Raw genomic sequence first — 21,414 nt, 5'->3', positions numbered from 1 at the left:
GTGACAAAATCATTGAATAATATCCTGTGAATTTGTATGCGGCTGTGCGCGGCATTAGTGAATTGGAATATCTCACGAATGTGCATAGTATCAAGAGGTGTTACCTTGTTTGGACACCAAGTCACGTCGCCACAAAATCGTTAAAATTATCTCATGAATAGTTTCTCGTGGATATGTGGGCGGGTCGTGGCATCGGTGAATTGGAAAATCTGTCATATTCGAAATCCAAACAAAGTTCTATTCTCGTAAACTTTTTCGTTTTCGTTTTGTATGTTTTATTTGTCTTTTCTGAATTTATGTTAGATTCGTGTCATAATTTTTAGATTAATTTTTCAAATTGATGAAAGGAGTTTAAAAGTAAAAAATTATGACCAAAACCAAAAAAAAAAAATCAAATAGCTTATTTGTCTATAGTGTCGTTTTATATAAACTTTTTCAACATCGATTCACGATTTTAAACGTTTTCAATTCCTCTCGTCGAGACGAATGATTAATTTCAAAAGTTACGACGAAAAACCCAACAAAAATTTGCGAAAATATAACAATACCGCACAAAAATTTAGGAGAACGCATCCTAAATTTGTGCTTTCTACAGTCAAAGAATATGGGTCCCACTTTTTTTTTTTGGGTAAGTCTGTGGGTCCCACTTGCTTGAACCTGATCCTTAACAAGGCCCTTAAAACCGTCAAACGGCTCAACAAACTACCACTTCAAACGACTCTCTGCTCTCTCTCTCTCTCTCTCTCTCTCTCTCTCTCTCTCTCTCCACTTCAAACGACTCTCTGCTCTCTCTCTCTCTCTCTTAGAGTATACTCTGCAGCTTCGAAATTCGGAGCTTCGTGGAGTACATGGAACTGTCAACAGTGACTGTCGACAGCGACCGTACTTTGCTGCCGCCGCTGACTGTTGCGGTGGCCGTCGAAGGGGGCGGCTTCAGCGGCCGCGTGGGTAACCGAAGACGGGGAGCTGTCTGGTGGGCGGCGCCGGAGAATCTCATGCATTATGCCGATCGTTTCGTCCTCGTTCACGTCACACCTAGCATCCCTTCAATTCCTACTCCACGTAATTTCTTCTCACCTCTTAATTTTGTAGAAGACGGTAATTTACGAAAGACAAATGTATCTATCCATGATACAAAGATATGAATGTTATATAAGCCGAACCACGAATATGTGTCTCTCTCTCTTCTGTTTGATTTTGCTCACCTTCTCTCACGTTTGACTTGGTTGGTTTGGTTTGCTTCGCACATCTGTTTTTGTTTTTCGATTCAATATTCATAATCACCATATGTTTATTCAGCTTCCGCACAACAATGAAACCAATGCATAATCCAGCCAACAAATAGACAAATTACGTCGAAATAGGATACCTAATTTCTTTCATAAAGACAAAACCACATAGTGCAGACTGACACATGGAGTTCGGCCAATAGAGCCAGTCAACGATAAAGAAATGAGCATCGAAGGGGGCACTAATTCACATCACTCATATTAGCTCAAATTTAAAAAAAAAAAATTCGGACAATGAGTTTAGAAACTTGATTACTTTCTTTTTGATAACTTCAGTAGTCGTATGGTTTAGTTTATATGCACCTGGACTAATTCCTGGGACCACTCATACCATCCCTAGCAGGGTCTAACTATTGGGGTCTTTTGCATATTAACTCGCCCAGAGTGAGCTAAGGGTCAAGAAGCGGCCTCTCATGCCCCTTTAATGTACTCCCTCCGTTCCAAATTGAAGGTCCGGTTCGGTCTCCAATGCAAAATTTAAATTATTAATATCTTTCAATCTATAATGATTTTTATGTGCAATATGGATCTTATATGATAGATCTTAATTAGTTCTACTCCCTCCGTCCCAATTTGTTTGTCCAATTGTCGAAATACGTGTTTTTCAAAAATATACTTATATCTTACAATTTATAATGTTTTTTATGATTTTGAAAATTTTGTATAATAAAACTAATTGAGATCTATCAAACAAGATCCATGTTGCATATTAAAAACATTACGAATTGAAAATTATAGCCAATTCTTTGAGAGGTCAAACGCTCTCAAAAAGTCAAAAAGGAGACAAACAAACCGGGACGGAGGGAGTATTATACAATATTTTTAAAATCTTTAAAAACATTGTAAATTGAAAGATATTAACAATTTAATTTTTGCATTGGAGACCGAACTGGACTATCAATATGGAACGGAGGGAGTATAACATTGTGGCTCCCAACTATATTTAGTACCCAACATATACGCTCTAAAAAAAAAATAGTACCCTACATAAAAGCCCAAAGAAAAAAATTATACCCTCTTAGCTAGAAGTTCGCCTTAAGACCCCGAAATGTCAGGGTCAACCTTGAACTGACCTGTAAGAGGTGGTAATGAAAGAAAGAATCAAGCTAGGGCCGTAGGAGGGAGCAAACGTCCCTAAGACAAGTCTTGATATAGATTTGATGGTATTGAAGGATTGTGCATGTAATGACTCGTGCCAATTGACTTGCTAACCTTTAGCTTTAACCACGTGACTCAAAAGTTATAACTCAAGTTAACAGTTGCTAGTGGGCATTTCTATATATATCACTTGTTGTTTCCAAGTTTTCCCGATGTGGGACTTCACAATCTCCCTAACTTATTATGCAACGTCTGCGTTGCATCAACTCAGCAACCTTTTCCCTGGTGGTCATGATATGACACTTAGTTCTTTATAGCACATTATCATGCTCATTCCACACACTAGAGGTGGCCCCCACCATGTAGACTATAGTTGTGCTTTTATACCACATGTAACGATCCCCGCTAGTTGATCTTCTAATGGCCGAGCCAGGCAGGGCCAAATTTACACCCCTGCTTGTAGTTACACAATGAGTTTGATTACACTGGGCCTCTAATCCGTCTCCCACGCTAATTTTACGAGCAACGCATAGCCATATATACGTCTTATATTTTCTTCTAATTTTCTTAGTTTCGAGGACAATCAACTGGAATTTCGTGGACTTCCGTCATGTTGTGTCAAGAGAAAACTTCCTCAACCCTTCTGCCACCCCCTTGTTATATGGTGGTATGTTGAAAACACTAACCTTTCAATGTTGATAGCCTCCATGTACTAGGATGTTTCTTTTGCCTTATCATACTCATTTTTTGTTCCACTATTTTGCAGAGAACAGCTCTAGACACGAGAGCTTCAACCAGAGGGACCACAGTTCTGTTCGCATCTATGAGTTAAACGGTGGCCATAATTCTTCCTATGTGGATTTTGAAGTTAATGACGCATCATCATCTATGTCAGATCTTAGTCACTTCAATTCTATAGCAATTGCACAACGGAGGTACCCTGGTTCATACCATGAAAGAAATCATCAAAACTCGGGAAAGAGTATCCTAGAAATTGAGGTAATAAATGATTATCCTTTTAAGGCTTCTACAGAAACAAAGCAGGTGAATTGTTGCAGTTTTTACGCTGCTTGTTACATATGTTGTGTGGTACAGTAATAACATTAATTACTGCTTTGTACACATTGCTATGTGACGGCCGGATGACTAGTCTGTGCTAACATTTGGAATGCATATTTTTCTGCAGTCAGATGTGCAGTTTGAGGCAGAACAACTGAGCCTAGAATTAACGAACACTGGTGGCACGTACAATCGAGCTTTTGAGGACCTTGTCCATGGGCAAAACGAGGTTAGCATTTGATACAATAACAATTAATGTGGTTCTAGATGTCGATGCATTTTATTGTTTGGCCTTTGTAATATACGCCAACTTTTTCTTCTAGGATTTCAAAAGTAGTTTCTTTTTTTTTTAAGTCTGATAAAGTTTGACTACTTTCCTGTACAATAAAACTTTGAATCCATAAGGAGATTACATCCTTATATGTTTGTCATTTGTCTAGATGAAAGCATCGGATTGGACTATATATCCAGAGGCCCCACATATACGCCACGTTTTGTAAAAACTTTCGTGACCAGGATTAAATATTCATAGTGTAGTGCTAAACCAGAGTCAAACCAAGCAAACACAAACACACAATACAGAGAAACACAAGGATTTACGTGGTTCCCCAATAATCGGGTACATCCACGGAGGGGCAGCGGATTCACTATATTTACTGGAGGAGGATTACAACAATCACTCAGACTCACACAGTATTGCCTCACAATCTACTCATGTATCACTCTCTTCTCTCTAATTTCTGATATAAAACTTTGAGCCAAAGGGTCTCCATTTATAGCCAGATGAGACCCTGTTCATTTGCCACGAAAGTCATCAGTGGGTTGTTGGGAGCCACAAAAGTCATCAATTACTGGAGCCACAAAAGTCATCAGTCAAGTGGGTTGTTGGGAGCCACAAAAGTCATCAATCTCCACCTTGGCGACAATCATTGAATCAACACTGCCCTCTGCGCCCTTAGGCGCGCACTGCTCGAGAGATGTTGATCAAGTCCAAGCAATGTTGGAACTTGATCCCTGTAACCACTTTGGTGAGCATATCCGCAGGGTTATCTGCAGTCGGAATCTTCTGAAGAAGAACATCCCCTTCCTCTACAATCTCCCTGATGAAATGAAACCGAACATCGATATGCTTGGTGCGGGAATGGTGAACCTGGTTTTTCGCCAAACATATGGCACTCTGACTGTCACAAAAAACCTCCACGTTTTTCTGAGCAATTCCCAAGTCCTCAATCAAACCATGTACCCAAATAGCTTCCTTGAAAGCCTCTGTCACTGCCATATACTCTGCCTCTGTAGTAGACAAAGCCACCGTTGACTGTAACGTTGACCTCCAACTGATTGGCCCTCCAGCAAGTGTAAACACATACCCTGTAGTCGACCGTCGCTTATCTAGGTCACCAGCATAATCGGAATCCACGTAACCAACCAAATGCTGACCAAGTTTTCTGTTTCTCTCGTACTTCAATCCAATATCCACAGTACCCTGAAGATACCGTAGAATCCATTTCACAGCCTGCCAGTGCTCTTTCCCTGGATTGTGCATGTATCGACTGACCATGCTAACTGCGTGTGAAATGTCCGGCCTCGTACAAACCATAGCATACATCAAAGCTCCCACAGCATTGGCATAAGGAACCTGAGCCATTTGCTTCCGTTCGTCTTCCTTCTGCGGCGACATCGATGCACTAAGTTTAAAATGAGCGGCCAAAGGTGTACTGACAGGTTTGGCTTTCCTGTCAATCCCAAATCTCTGCAACACTCGCTTCAGATACTGCATCTGAGTCAAACAAACTGTGCCTTTCGCCTTGTCCCGCTGAATTTCCATGCCGAGTATTTTCTTTGCCTCCCCGAGATCCTTCATGTCAAACTCCTTACTGAGTTGAGCCTTCAGTCTGTCAATCTCCACCTTGCTCTTACATGCAATCAGCATGTCATCTACATATAAGAGCAAATAGACAAATGATCCATCCGGGAGTTTGCAGAAGTAAACACAATGGTCAAAGTGACTTCTTGTGTACCCATGCTCCATCATAAACCGATCAAAGCGCTTGTACCACTGTCTCGGCGACTGTTTCAACCCGTATAGCGACTTCTTCAGTTTACAAGCCCAATTCTCCTTTCCTACAATTTTGTAACCATCTGGCTGAGCCATATAGATCTCCTCATCCAGATCTCCATGTAGAAAAGCGGTCTTGACATCGAGTTGGGCTAACTCAAAGTCAAACTGTGCTACCAATGCAAGCAAGATCCTGATCGACGAATGTTTGACGACAGGGGAGAACACCTCGTTGTAGTCGATCCCCTCCGTCTGTGCGTAACCCTTGGCTACTAATCTTGCTTTGAACCTGACTTTCTCAGATCCTGTACCTTCCTTCTTTGCATAAACCCACTTGCAGCCAATAGATTTCTTGCCCTTGGGAAGTTGAACCAAATCCCAAGTCTGATTCTTGGAGAGTGAACCCATCTCCTCATCCATCGCCTCTTTCCACTTGTTACTATCTGTACACTGCACTGCCTCCCGGTAAGTGGAGGGGACATCATCGTCTGTCACTGGAAGTGCATAAGCTACTGTATCAGCATATCGAGCAGGTTTCCGGATTTCCCGCCTCGGTCTGCTGGTTGCAATGGATTCTGGCTGCTGTGGTATTTCCTGTAATGAAGCCTCCTCTTCAATAATGACATCCTGATCAACGGGTTGATCCTCAGGACGGCTGACTGTCTGAACAGTCTTGGCTGGAACAAGGGGAGTCTCAACCTCCGCCTGTTCTGAATGCTCCACCTGCTGCTGGGCATTCGGCTCCACATTCTCCTTGGAAGGAACCTGCTGTAACATAGCAGATTCGTCGAAAGTAACATCCCTACTTAGAATCACCTTCCTGGACTCGGGACACCAGAGCCTGTATCCCTTAACACCTGAAGTGAAACCCAAGAAAACAGCTTTCTTGGCTCGTGGATCTAACTTGGACTCAGTTACATGATAGTAAGCAGAACAACCCCAAACATGTAACGAATCATAATCTGTAACTGGTTTTCCAAACCATACCTCCATCGGAGTTTTCCCTCCGATTGCTGCTGACGGTAAACGGTTGACAAGATGGGAGGCATATTTGAGAGCCTCACCCCAGAACGCCTTGCTAAGCCCGGCATTTGACAACATGCACCGAACTTTCTCCACCAAAGTGCGATTCATGCGCTCAGCTACTCCATTCTGTTGCGGCGTCCCCGCAACTGTGAAGTGTCTGACTATCCCCTCCTCCCGACAGACTTGGAGAAAAGGATCTGACTTGTACTCGCCACCGTTATCTGACCTCAGCTTCTTGATTTTCCTTCCTGTCTGCGTCTCCATCATTTTCTTCCACTGAAGGAAGATTGGAAGGACCTCATACTTGTGCCTCATGGTATAAACCCAGACACGTCTGGAGAAATCATCAATAAATGTCACGAACCATCGTTTGCCTCCCAAAGTTACATTTTTGGTCGGCCCCCAAACATCTGAATGAACATAGTCAAGAATCCCCTCTGTGCGGTGAACTCCAGTGCCAAACTTGACTCGAGTTTGTTTGCCCAATATACAATGCTCACAGAAACCAACTTTTCCTGTCTTGGCCCCTTTCAACAAGCCTTGCCTTACTAAACCCTGTAAGGCCTTCTCGCCAGCATGCCCTAAACGCATGTGCCATAGCTTGGATGCATCGTCTTCGTCTGAGCTAGTAGTAACGGCCACTCTCCCTGTGACTGCGCAACCGTCTAGGAAATACAAGTTTCCTTTTCGGCTACCTTTTAAGACAATGAGCGCCCCTCGAACTATCTTTAGCACTCCACCCATCATCGTAATCTTGTAGCCTTTCACATCAAAGGCTCCAAGCGAAATGAGATTCTTCTTCAAGTCCGGAACATACCGAACGTCTGTAAGCACCCTGATCGTCCCATCATGCAACTTCAAACGGATTGAACCTATCCCTTGGACTTTGCAGGCGGTGTTATCGCCTAGCAAAACAACTCCTCCATCGAGATCTTGAAAACTCGAGAACCAGTCCCTGTTGGGACACATGTGGTAGGAACATCCCGAATCTAGTATCCACTCATCTGAATGGTTTGGTGATGATGAAACTAATAGTGCTGACTCTAGATCATCCTCTGTCTCCTCTGCAACATTTGCAGCTGGTTGTTTGTTTGGACAGTCTTTCTTCCAGTGCCCCTTTTGACGACAAAGGGCACACTCGTCTTTCCCCAATCTTCTCTCTCCAGACTTCCCCCTTGATTTTGAGCGAGACCTCCTTCGCCCTCCACCACCAGTCCTCCTAGTGTCGGTTCTGCCTCTTGTTGTCAAAGCTGATGCGGACGGGTCACGGTGAGCTTGCTGATCCCTCTTCCGTACCTCGTTATTCATCAAAGCATTTGAAACGTCATTAAACTTGATTTCTTCTTTACCGTACAATAAAGTAGTAGTCAAATGATCATAAGTATCAGGCAATGAATTTAACAACAGTAAAGCTTTATCCTCATCTTCTATGGAAACGTCTAGATTTTGCAAATCAGCCAAAATCTTATTGAAATTGTTCAAGTGTTGGTTCATAGTCGTACCTTGCACGTACTGGAACCCGTAGAGCTTCTTCTTGAGATACAACCGATTCTCAATACTCTTCGTCATGTACTTGTTTTCCAATTTCTCCCATAGCTCTTTAGCTAACGTTTCCTTCATCACGAAGTATTTTTGATCCTTCGTGAGACAAAGTCTGATGGTGCCACAAGCTTGGCGATTAAGCTTTATCCAATCCTTGTCTGAAATGTCGTCCGGCCTCTCCTCTAACGTAATATCCAACTCCTGTTGATACAGAACATCCAAAACTTCGCATTGCCACATGCCAAAGTTACTTGTTCCGTCAAATTTCTCCACCTCGAACTTAGCATTGGAAACCGTATTCCTTTGCCCATAACTGCTCGAAGTGACCTTGGGATGCTCGGTATTCTTCTCTGCAGATGAAGAAACTTCCGAGGTCTCCTTAAACTCTTCTTCCGCCATTAGAACTCCTTAAACTCCACCCACGTGAATATCCGGTGCAAAAAAACACAAAAAACGGCGCTTTTTAGCCAACCAACGGACAAAACACCAATGTCGGAGCTGAGTTACGGAAAACGGAGTGCGGCGTTGGATCCGGAACGTCGAGAATAATCAGGAACGACTACTCACTTGCGCAAATCAGAGTTGAAACGGCTCCGAAATCGCAAAATAACACCTTCTGGAATATTCTTTGGATCAGAGAATATTCCCTCTGATTAGGACTGACTGGACCTGCTGACTGGGCGCTAATGACTGGGCCTTTTTGCTGATGTGTCGTACACGTGGCGCTGACGTGGAAAGACACGTGGCTGAATACGTGGCTGATGACTCAGCGTCTCTAGGGGAGCCAGTAGCACTGGATAATTTTCCCTGGCTTTGACTAGTCAAAAACCAGCACCTGGTTTTCCTTTTGAGAAGCAGGGAATAATTTCCTTCTCCCAAGAAAATTGACCCCACGTTCACAGAACCATCTTCTTCAGATATATAAAAGAAAAACAAAAGATAAGACCCACTGTTCTTATTCTTTTCCTTTAAGCACGCACTGTTCTGGTTCCAACTTCAAACCGCAGGTGCGGCTTGCTCCGACAAAGAACGGCGACGGCGATGGCTGTTCCGAGATCGTCTCGCCGAGGTGCACAAGACTTAATGATCAGATCTATTTTTCGATCACTTTCCAGTTCTGCGATTTCTGGACAGAACTCGTTGTACACGCAACTCCGTCGAACGGACCGTGTGGCTACTGTGGACCTCCGTTGTCGACGGGCCTTGGTGCGTTGGAATCGTCTCGATGAGATGCACTAGACTCAGTGCTCAAACTGAGTGGAGGATCAGAAATCCGTGCTGTGATTTTCGGACAGAGACCCTGAAACAGAGACAACAATGGTGTTTTGTGTTCTTGGTTGCCACTACACTGCTCTGATACCAATTGTAGTGCTAAACCAGAGTCAAACCAAGCAAACACAAACACACAATACAGAGAAACACAAGGATTTACGTGGTTCCCCAATAATCGGGTACATCCACGGAGGGGCAGCGGATTCACTATATTTACTGGAGGAGGATTACAACAATCACTCAGACTCACACAGTATTGCCTCACAATCTACTCATGTATCACTCTCTTCTCTCTAATTTCTGATATAAAACTTTGAGCCAAAGGGTCTCCATTTATAGCCAGATGAGACCCTGTTCATTTGCCACGAAAGTCATCAGTGGGTTGTTGGGAGCCACAAAAGTCATCAATTACTGGAGCCACAAAAGTCATCAGTCAAGTGGGTTGTTGGGAGCCACAAAAGTCATCACATAGGATGTAACACCCTCACTATCAATCCTAAAGGGCCATGAGATGTAATATTACACTAGACCGCCATTATTGATGGTCATTTGCACAGGTTCCCTCTCTTTCTTCTAGACAAGTGCGTGCTGCCTTGCAAGGAGAACAAGTTCATAAGAAAATTACTGCAGAAGAGAAAGGAAAGCATTCGGAAGCCATGAAGGAGACTAAGACGGGCAGAAATTTGTTTCCTAAAGAGGCTTATGAAAGGCACATAGCAGAAATGAAAGCTCTCAAAGAATCAATGGAGCAAAAGAATACTATGGATGCGCTCTTGTCAAACGACGGAAGGTACAAAAGGTACACGAGGGATGAAATCGAGATAGCTACTGAATCCTTTTCTGAGACAAAGATGATTGGTGAAGGATTATATGGGAAAGTTTACAGATGCGACCTCGATCAAACCCCAGTAGCTGTCAAAGTTCTGCATTCTCATGCATCGGAGAAGAAAGAGGAATTTCTGACAGAGGTTTTTTCTTTTTACTTGATTTCCTTCTACTGTTTTCATTTAAGTTCCCATGCCTGCTTGAGGCTTTATTTTTTATTAGCATGATCACTTGATTAACTTCCAATTCTTTTCAGAACTTATGAACCGGGAAGGTTTAATAGCGCGCCTAAACTAATTTTTTCAACACTGTGCCAATATAAAACAAAGTTTGTAATTATCTGTGTTTGCCACACGATGTAGATTTATCTTGTCCAAGCTGAATTTACTTATTTAATGAAAACATAAAATGTCAATGTTCGTGATTCGTGAACTTACTTTAGCTTAACCTGAATATTTCCTTACCCCGTACTCTTTCTGATTGGTGAAAATGGTTTTTGCTGTCCTCTGCCAATTATTTTCAGATTGAAGCTCTTTGCCAGTTACGCCACCCCCACATTGTTTTACTGCTTGGAGCGTGTCCAGAGATTGGTTGCTTAGTATTTGAATATATGGAAAATGGAAGCCTAGAAGATTTTGTTTCCGATCAAAGCAGCAGGCATCCTCTTCCTTGGTTTGTTCGATTCCGGGTAGCATTTGAAGTAGCTTGTGGACTTGCATTCTTACACAACTCGAAACCGAACCCCATTACTCATCGAGATCTAAAACCGGCGAATATATTCTTAGATAGAAATTATGTGAGCAAAATTGGTGAGGTGGGATTTGCTAAACTCATTTCAGATGTTGCGCCTGACAATATTACAGAAGATGGGGAACCAGTTATAGCTGGTACTCTTTACTACATGGACCCAGAGTATCAAAGAACCGGAACCATCCGACCTAAATCTGATCTATATGCTTTTGGAGTCATTGTCCTCCAATTGCTGGCTGCACAACATCCATATGGGCTTTTGTTCAAATTTCAAAATGCTCTTTCCAGTGGTTTGCTCCCTGACATACTAGACAAGTCTATACCGGATTGGCCACTTGCTGAAGCAGAGGAATTGGCTCAGATGGCCCTGAAATGCTCCAGAGTTCGATGCAGAGATAGGCCGGATCTTGAAACAGAAGTGTTGCCGCTTTTGAAGAAACTTGTTGACATGGCAGATGCTACTGCAAGGGTACAGAGGAATACTCCTATTATCGATGCACCTAACCAGTACTTTTGCCCAATACTTCAGGTGAAAACTTGAAACTCAGAGCATCTCCAATGCACTCTCAATTACGCTCTCCTAGTGTTAGATACTAACTAGTCAGCAAAGTTGCACTAAATTTTACTCCAATGCAACTCCCACCTAGCTCATAAAGTGGCTCTATTGCCTTTTGTCATAGATCACTGTTTTGGTTTTGGAGCCTATATTATTTTTACCTATTTTAACCGATCCAAACACAACCTTATGTTTGCTCCATCTGATCATTGTCTAATTTTCTCTGTGCATCATGCGATGGCTAATTCAGGAAGTAATGGAGGATCCATACATTGCTGCTGATGGATTTACATACGAGTTCAGAGCAATCAAAGCATGGCTTAAGCGACATAGTCTATCACCGGTAACAAAGCGTAAGCTACAGCATAAAGTGCTTATTCAAAATCATACATTACGTTACGCCATAGAGGATTGGAGGTCACGCATAACATCCACATCCGGTTAAGTATTCGTAGTCTGTAGTTGTTGTGCATAAATCAAAGCTACCATTTTATTCCACAAAGTGAGTATCAAGTGAAGAATGCTCTATCTAGATAATTTCGACACAAGGTTTTATAACTCAGAGAAAGAACCTATTGCAATGGTTACTTGACATCAACTATATGGAAGTGTATGTTGCGTATCCTCATCTGCAATCTTTCTACATGTATAACTCCCCATCCCTCATCGGCGTCTACATGAGTGGATTTGGAAATATCATCAGCCATGTAATTTACTACTAAGGCTCCGTTCCGAAACGTAAAATAAGTACTTATTTTTTAATAAGGCAATTTCAAGCTCAAAAATAATGTATTTACGTAAATAATTTTTCTACCAATATGGATCTTGTTTAATAGATCTCATTAAGATCTTTAATACGGTGCCAAAAAAATTAAAAAATTATCTTTTATTTACATTATTTTTGAGTTTGAAAATGTGAAATAAGCTGCTTATTTTTTAAGAAGATTTCTGGAACGGAGCCTAAGAATAAGCATTTTGGTCTACATGAGAGGTTACACCGTGCATTGCTATAAACGAATCGAAGCCTATAAATTGTGTGATGGGACATTACCATGTAGAGCCATGCTTGCTGCTACCCCTCCGGGTCAATCCAATACCGGCCCAGTTTGGTCGCCAAGCTCTCACGAGTTCCAGCCCTCCAAGCCCATACTATATATCAGCCCAATCGTGACACAGTTTGGTCCATGCAGTATATGGGTCGTCCCCAAGTCCAAAGCCATCTTTGGTTTTGCCCGCTACAGATGGGTTTTTGAAGGTTGATTTGTTCTGTACTTGCGAGCAACTTTCTCCTGTAATTAACTGGGATTGATTCTCTGTGTCTGATTAGCAAAGGAAATGGCTAAAGCCACAAGTAGGTTATGTTTACAAATAGCAGATTATTCAAGGTAAACTAGTACCATATTTTGGTCACTATAATTAGAAGCACTCTCGACATTTTTCTTTATCTCATCAACAATTCAACTATTTCTATTTGATTGAGGAAGCGGTTGAAAAGCGAGTTGGTAGAAACTGCTGCATTTGATACTGATATTACGTGTTTACCCTTTTTTGAAGAGTGGATTAGAATTAGAATCTTTTACTCACAGGGACTTTTATGGAAGCTAGTAAAAAAAAGCACGTGCAATGCGCATGAAAGCTTTGCCAAGCAATGTCATAGAAATCTCAGTATTATTATTTTCCTATTAATGTTTTCTGATCTGGACATTGGAAAATTTCTCATTCAGACTTGGTGTAAGAATTTGATAATGACATCTTTCTTCCTTCAACTAGTGTGCACGAATACGTGCGCAGTGTAAGGCTTCGAATTTGAGATTTTGCTGTGTGGTCTGTTTTGGATTGTATAGTGCTCAGGATTGACAGAAGATTTTGTAATTTAGTCCCTCTTTTTTTTTAAGTTTTAGTATGAAGTAATGGCATCACAATCAGAGTACAGAATAATATATATATTTGCAAATATTTTTCTTATATGAAGTATTAGAACTTACTGCATAAATCCGGTTATATATATAACATTCTAACAAACTATTATTTGAATCAAATACCCTTCAAAAACTTTACTGAAATGCAACTCTAGTCCCTTAATTTCACTTTGAATTAACACCCTACACTTACCATCTAATAATTACATGCACTCCGTCGGATCCCCTGAATGTGGCAACCCACATTGCCGGGCCCGTCTCGGCCCCTCTTATCCGGTTCGCCAACATGCCCAACACGTAAAGGCTCCTTTGGTCATGCCCAATGAAAGTTGCCATGTGTTGGTTGCCCCTTCCTACCCATTTTTCCTAGAAAAAAAAAGTGCATGCATGCCTATGGTTGCATCATCTTGTAACTTTGTAGCCCTGCCATAAAAAAATAAAATATCGGACTACTGAAATACTTAAAACCAAAAACTACGATAACAAAGTTGCAAGTCTCTTCATTTTTTTTGCCCTTATTTGTTTTGTCTATTTACTCTTGGGGGGGGCAGTTTCCATGACATCTTGATTTAAGATCAATAAACCCGAAGAATAAACTCGCAACATAACCTTACAAGAAAGAAAGACGGAAGAAATTTACGATCTTAACAAAGCAAGATAAGAACTCATATACCTGCACCCTTGTCAGTAGATCTCTCGCCTCGGGATTGTTGTCGAAATGATCATGTACAGGCTGCAAGAGAAAAGGAACATATCATCAAGATGAAGGAAATGGGCAAGAGGCTGGCTCCAAGTCCTTGATGCCCAGCATACTCAAATATGCAGTTTAAAAAAAAAAAATGCAGCAGCAAAAAGTATACTCATATGAAATACTTCATCAATTTTATTGCCATCTATTCCCCCTGACCAATCTAAGACCCACCACTGATCATTAGACAAACAAGAACCACAATCAGCTCATTCACCATGCATGACTGCTGCAGTCAAAAATATGATTTTTTAGCATCTCCAATCCTTCCCCTTTTTTCTACACAAACTAAAAATTTGATTAGAAACACTAGAAAATCTGTGCAAAGCCGCTAACTGCCTTGCAGGGAATTCCTTACTCTAAAGTATGAGAGTGCGGCATAGCACCTACCTCCTTCTAACACTTTTCTCTTTTCTTGCTTCCTTGCTTTATAGGCCGGATTCCTTGCTTGCAGCCGATTGCTCGAAGAGAGTTTACTACAGTGCTTAAGGAAGCCATACCCTTTTCCCTACCCATTTTGAGTTTAAATCTTCCTCTTACCGTGGAAACCCAAATCCAAAGACTTTTCTCACAACACCTCTTTTATCTACAGTAGTGCCATTCCAACTATAAAACAGAAACAGCTCTTTTGGGGGACCTCTCTCGCTGGAGATGCTGAGTTACTTCACCATCGTTGTCATCCCTCTTCTCCGCCTCTGTCCACAAGCTCTCAATAAAGCTACAAAACTCCGAAAGCTCAGAGATCACCGAAATGTTCTTGTCCGATGATATAACTGGTGCCTTTGGTTGGATCTTTAGCTCAGAAATCACTGAAAGCTCAGCCTTGGGTTTCTGATTCTCGTAGTTGTGGTTTACTTTTGGAATGGGTGGTGAGGTGGGGATTTCAAAGCACTTCTTTCACGGTTTCCTCTCTGCAAATGGAGTTTTGGGTGTAAAAAAGTGTATAGCATTGGGGAAGGTAAATGGAGCTTTTGACCTAAATTTGAGTTAAAAAATAGGTCAGGGCTTGGGATGCTCATCGGGCCCTTTTTTTTTATCATAACTCAGGGCCCTTTTGTTCGACCGATAATAATAGTGATATTTGATCGTTTAGGATACATAATCCCTTTGGAATATAGTGATGGGATAAATCATACTACACCCCTGCGGCAAATATGGTATCGTCTATATTTTGTTGGATCCGGGCTGTAAAACTTTTCACCAAGCACCGGATATGTGGTCTCCTTGGACATAGTCCAACTCCAATATCCAGTCAAACAAATGGAACCTTCTATATCTTAGGCAATATTCCTGCTGCATAAACATGGGATTATGCGCTAACGCAATTTCAAGGGACTGTGTCCAAATATGGAAGGATACACCACAGGATGAAAAAGAGTAAAGAAAAAGAAACAAAATCAAAGGACAAGACTCAACAAAAAATTAACATGCATGAATAGAGTTGGGAAGAAGGAACAAAATCAAGCACAAAACTTAACGGCACACTAAAAAGGAGTAGGAAACATGATATTGGCAGTGTGTAAGCTGTAGAGTGCACATCAAAGAAGAAGTACAAGACCTGCAGTATCTTATTTAGTGCTTTTGATAGAGCAGCTTTCACATCAGCAGGATGTAAGTTCCCACTTTCATAGTCTGCAACTAATTCTTCGAAACTCTCGAAAGTCCTGAATTCCAAACAAGAAGGAGCAACAAGATAATCCCAGGATTTAGTGATTCCAAAGGAAATAGAATCAGCAGCACCAGACAAGTGCATTAATCTAGCAACTTAAAACAGCAGCAAGGTTTATAATTGGTAAATCTGAGAAAGCAGTGGAGTGGGGCCAGTGAATCAATTTTCAATACTCGAAAAAGGCTTGCATAAAAGGCTCATCACTAGTACAAGAGGAGGAGGAGACTCACTTTTCACCACCATTGTCAGCACTACGTTCAACTTTGAATTCATGAAACCATGGGAGGATAATGTGTTCAATGTACTCCAGACAGGGGTTACCTTGAACCACCATTGGAGGGCAGTACGCCTTCTTTATTTTCAGATTAACTTGTTCCTGCAGCAATAAAATACTTCCACTATTGAGCGATAGTCGAAATCTAAAAAGTAAGTCAAATTCTCATGAAGCATGAACGAGCAGGGCACCTCGGAGTAGAATTAAGCATACCAGTAATCAAGTACAAACAAAACTGACTACTTAAACTAATGTTTTGTAGCACAAAATAGTACCTCCTTGTCATCCATAAAGATGGAAGATGATGGATCGCTTTTTGACATCTTCTCTTGCCCCTGCTTCAAACCAGGAAGCATGTCTGCATATGACAGTAATCAAGAGAAGCGACCACATCACAACAAAGAGATAATACAAACAAAAGTGATGTTGGGAGCATCAGAAAAGGAACATACGGTGAGACAATATGATAGGCTTGTTTTTACTCTTATCAAGATCACAGTACTCTCTAGCAAGAACATTCACTTTCCGCTGGTCCATGCCCATTTGACAGATATCAGCCTGCTCGGATTGAAAACATTAATTGTTAACTATCTAGCAAAGTCATTATACACAAACCAAACATCCATCAATATTGTTGTTGCTTCCAAGTAATCAAAATCCAACATTATTACCAATTATGTACAGGTTAATTAAACCGATCGAAAATATCTTTGTACAGGTTAACCATCAGCATTTATTACACAGCCTATTACAATGATACCGTAGTGAAGAAACTTGAACTAGCCACTGCTAATCGTGCAATGATGGTTTAAGCTCATAGCCGGTACCATAGGATGCATATAAAAACTTGTCAAAATACAGGTTTATTTATCCCGACTTCAATAGAAAGTCAGAAACTTTAGCGCACGTGATTGATATGAATCCACGGGTGACCAAGACAACATTTTTTGTTCCTTATTCGGTCCTGCCCCAACATTTTTGCAAAACTACGACCATCTTGGTAATACATTCCCAGTATCCTACATACCACGTGCACTGCAAAATAACTGCACCCTTACCTACAAGTTCATCCTAACATAATTATACCATTATTCCTTCTTGAGTCGTTCAAGAGTACTGTAGGAATACCTGCATACAGATGTTGCTACCTTTGGTGGAAGGTAAGTGGTTGAGTACCCATGGTCACTTCAAAAGGAGTATTCCTTGCCCAATAAAGTGACAAAGCCTAGGTATCCCATGCAACAGCCGCTGTGTGCAGCATGGTGGTTTTCTTCCATAGTAAGCAAAATTTCAGATCAAACATGACTTTAGTGATGAGGGTTGCATAAGGCCTAAGATCACCCATACATACATGAGGTGTGGACGGAATAATTAATACCTGTCTTTGACATATTTCATTTTAGGAATCTAGTGTTTATTTTTATTCTGGAAAACAAGTTTATTTCAAGTTTGGAAACATTGTGGCTAGCCTATAAATACTAGGTTTTGTTTTCTTCATAAGATACTTTTGATATTGAGAATAAAGATTTAAGTGAGTTTAGGGTTTTCTTTTCTTTTCGACTTCTTCTTTTCTTTCATGGGTTCAAACATTCTGAGAAGTCTTTTCTTTCATGGGTTCAAACATTCTGGCCATCCGGCATCGCTTAGTAGGCCTCACTATACATAGTATCAATGCCAACTTTAAACAATGGAACAATATAAATAAGCCCACGAGTAGTAAGAAATAAAGGCACCTTAAGGAAAAATATATCAGCACACTGCATGCATGGGTATAAAACCTGGGATCCCATCAACTCATCCGCCTCATTGCGACCCATTATCGGGGCACACCTGCAAAGAGGATCTCATGCTTAATGTACAAGACTAAGTCCATACTTACAAGGAAGTAATACATATCTTAAATCTAGTACCTCTTTATTCTAGAAAGTTTGTTCCCTGATGCAATCTCGATTACAAGAAGCAAGTATTCATATGCCCGGGAGTACATTTCTTCTGAAGACCATATAAATTCCACTTTACCTCCTTGGAGATTCATACCCGCAGCTTTCCAAACCTCAATCATGTAATTTCCAACATCCTTAATTTTCACTAAGTCACCCCCCATTTTGTTGTTCATCTTTGCAAACAAATCTGCAATCCAAATCTTTACTTTGCAACCAGCAGAAGTCATCTTGTTCACACTAATTATCTTCATAATCCCCTGATCAACAACAAAACAAAAATGCTTCCATTCATATTTAACAAGAAGCAAATATGATCATACCAAAATCATCCAAACTTCTTGTCGCAGTTCGGAAAAGCGACAAAAAGAAAAAAAATATTCCAATTTTCCATACATTCAGGGGTAAAGCTCGATGATCCCGAATTTTTTTGTTGTGTACACCCCCATAAACAAAAAGGAATGAAAGATTAGGAGTGCAGAAGATGCATCATTTGGAAACATTCAACAAACTATTGCCAATGAAAAAACAAATTACTGCCAATACCTATGATTGAAAAAGTATAAATTCCAAAAATATAAACGTCTACATCCATTCAACTGCATCTTCTCAATAAATTACAGAATAAAAATAAAATAAAAGATTAACAGAAAAAAATACACTCACTCATACAAAATACTTGTTCGGTGTATAAATTCTATTCCAGACTAGCTAAAAGAAACACTAGCATTATGATACTCTCTCTATTACACTAATGTGTACACTCGAGAGTTCCATCACACACCCGAGATGTTTCCCCCTCTAATAACGAACAAAATAAAGGATCTAGGTGAAGGGTGGCCCTAATGCCACGACTACTTTTGTTGAAGCCACGACACTTTTCTGTTCCCTCTCTCTCTCTCTCTCTCTCTCTCTCATTTACAAATCAAAATATGCCCCTACAGGCATATCTCTTTTCACAAATCCCACAATCCATCTCTTCCTGATCAGAAACCCACTCCCCGTGTTCCCTCCCTCCTCCTCTTTTCCTTTGTGCATGCCCTCACAAATCTAATCAACCACTGTCCCGTTCATCAATCTCGTAAACTTGCCCGAATTCTCTAGGGATATACCTCACAGAAAATCGCCAAAAGCCCACCATGTCTTGTACAAATACTGGCTGCTTTGTTGATGATGTTGGATCAACCTTATTCAATATATCCTTTGGGCTTTGGTACTCACATTTCGGAATGACGCGATTAGCGAAATTTTGTGGGGAAAAAATCGTACCCATTGGTGGAAGTCACCGATTTGATTTTGATTCCGAATCTCGAAATGATGACGTTGATTGCGATTCAATTGTTGGGGGAAAATTCAGTAGTCATCTGTGGAACAAAACTCGCTGTTTAAAACTTTTGTTTTTGTTTCAAGGCTTCAAGCACTATGGACTGTAAATTGAAATGGTGGTCGACTGGAGGGAGGACGCCCAAGGTTCGAATTGGTGAAACTCCAAAAATATGCACGCTAACTATGATCTGGGTTCCAACCCAAATGGTGAAGAAGAAAGGAGAGGGAGAGAGCAGGGTTAAAGTTGTCAAGAATAGAAAAGTGTTGTGGCTCCAACAAAAGTAGTCATGGCATTAGGGCCACCCCTAGGTGAATCACAATAGGAAACTTTTATAACTCAAACTTCCCATTATTACACCATTCTTTGTGACATCATCACAACCATTGTTTTGCCTGACATTTGACACGGCAACATCCGAGTGTGTAATAGACCTCTCCCAAACCATAATACAAACACAGAGTATCTGAAATACGAAATTCCAGAATGGTGGGTGAGCAATACTAGGACCATGCAGCAAGAACTGAACTTTAGCTTACAACATGACAGGTAACATCAAAATCCTTCAAACGGGTAACAACGCAAGGATAATCGATTAAGATGAGAATCACAAACCTGGGCAATATGCATTCTGCCCGAGGGTTCGAACCCATCGTAACAAACCGGTTCGGGTTTCTTCGACAGAAGGTTTAGCAACTCATCCTCGTGAATGCACTCTTCCCCAACACTCCTCGCAATCCTGAACTTCTCCGTTACACTCATCCCCCTACCACACACACACACAGAAAACGCAATTCATCAATCCAACACGTTTAGTTACACGCACCAACAAAGCGATACACATGTATACACACACACACACACACACACAACATAGATATGTAGGAGCTTACTCAGATGTGGAATTAGAGGAATCGGAAGAGGTGGCTTGATCCGGAGAGGATATAGACAGCTTTTCCATGTTTATGGAAGGATGTTCTAGGTTGTGATGAGAGTGAAGAGACTTTGTTTCTGACATGGAGGCTCGATTAGGGTTTGCATGGGTGATGATTATATATACATATACTCGGAGTATATGAAACCCATTCATTTTAGGATAAATCACTTTACACCCCCCTCAACTATGGCCCTATTAGGAGTTGCCCCTTAAGGTATAAATTTGAACACTTAACGCCCTTAAACTGTTTCCAACCCCTTTGAAGGAAAAGGACGGGTCGGTGAAATTTGGTGGTTAGCCAATTTTTGGCTGATTTATTCCAATCAAGTCCTTCAGGTGGAGGGCCTCCAGCTTTGTGTTGAGGCAAAAAAGGCCGATACATACCAATTAAATAAATGAATAACCAAAAATATACTCCCTCCGTCCCTTTTTTTGTGTCCAGTATTTCATTTTAGCTTGTTCCTTAATAAATGTTCATTTTGTAAAGTTAGAGGGGTAAAAGTTGGTGTATTGTCTATTTTGTCTCTAAAAGTATATTTTATTTTAAAAAGTTAGTGAATAAAAGTGTAATGATGATGTGTAAGTATGGAAAGTGAAGGAAAAAGTTGATGTGAAAGGTGTAATGATAATGTCTTTTTAATAAGTTGGAGTTACGAAGCAGGACACTTAAAAAAGGACGGAGGGAGTAATATTTTTCAAACTATTTTTAAAAGTACGTAAAACTGCACATCCCGCATGCATCATACTCTCTCTGTCCTAATTTGTTTGTCCAATTTCAAAAATTCAACTTTTTAAAGGAACACAATAATTACACCTATAAAAAGGTTCAACTTTCCACATTTACCCTCAACTTTTTCAAAAAAGTTACTTTATTCCACTAAATAAAGGGCAAAAAGGAAAAATCAATCCAATTTGAAGTCAAATGGACAAACATTTTGAGATACTTAAAAGTCAAAAAGTGGACAAACAAATCCGGATGGAGGGAGTAGTAAATTCACGTGCCATGTAAGGTAACCTATGCCATGCCCCCAATTCATGAAGCCACATCATAACGCAAGATGTGTTATGCACCCTTTGTCTAAACATCAAAAACCAATTAATCCAAGATAATTTTCGTATGCTTAAGGCAA

General features: G+C 40.8%; 2 protein-coding genes across 3 annotated transcripts; one reads left to right on the top strand and one right to left on the bottom strand.

Moving 5' to 3' along the window:
* The first annotated feature begins 779 nt into the window (after positions 1–779).
* Positions 780–12,098, top strand: LOC131325391 (U-box domain-containing protein 34-like). Of its 2 annotated transcripts, XM_058357638.1 has the most exons (7): positions 780–1,062; positions 2,959–3,054; positions 3,154–3,431; positions 3,574–3,675; positions 9,900–10,310; positions 10,691–11,446; positions 11,724–12,098. In XM_058357638.1, exons 1-7 carry the CDS (start codon positions 849–851, stop codon positions 11,916–11,918), a joined length of 2,052 nt encoding a protein of 683 aa, XP_058213621.1. In that variant the 5' UTR covers positions 780–848; the 3' UTR covers positions 11,919–12,098. The 2 variants fall into 2 exon arrangements, with proteins under 2 accessions (XP_058213621.1, XP_058213622.1); XM_058357639.1 differs by lacking the exon at positions 2,959–3,054 and having other exon boundaries at positions 781–1,062.
* Positions 12,099–13,449: 1,351 nt separating this feature from the next.
* On the bottom strand, positions 13,450–20,365 carry LOC131326833 (tyrosine--tRNA ligase 1, cytoplasmic-like). Its single transcript, XM_058359718.1, has 10 exons — positions 20,241–20,365; positions 19,963–20,113; positions 17,994–18,283; positions 17,817–17,913; positions 16,536–16,641; positions 16,359–16,441; positions 16,040–16,185; positions 15,699–15,804; positions 14,066–14,125; positions 13,450–13,815 (listed from the first exon to the last, which is right to left on the bottom strand). Exons 1-10 carry the CDS (start codon positions 20,363–20,365, stop codon positions 13,795–13,797), a joined length of 1,185 nt encoding a protein of 394 aa, XP_058215701.1. The 3' UTR covers positions 13,450–13,794.
* Between the last annotated feature and the right edge of the window lie 1,049 nt (positions 20,366–21,414).

This window comes from Rhododendron vialii, chromosome 5a (genome assembly GCF_030253575.1).
Source record: "Rhododendron vialii isolate Sample 1 chromosome 5a, ASM3025357v1".
In the NCBI taxonomy this organism is placed as follows: Eukaryota; Viridiplantae; Streptophyta; class Magnoliopsida; order Ericales; family Ericaceae; genus Rhododendron; species Rhododendron vialii.
This window is presented reverse-complemented; position numbering and strand designations above follow the sequence as displayed.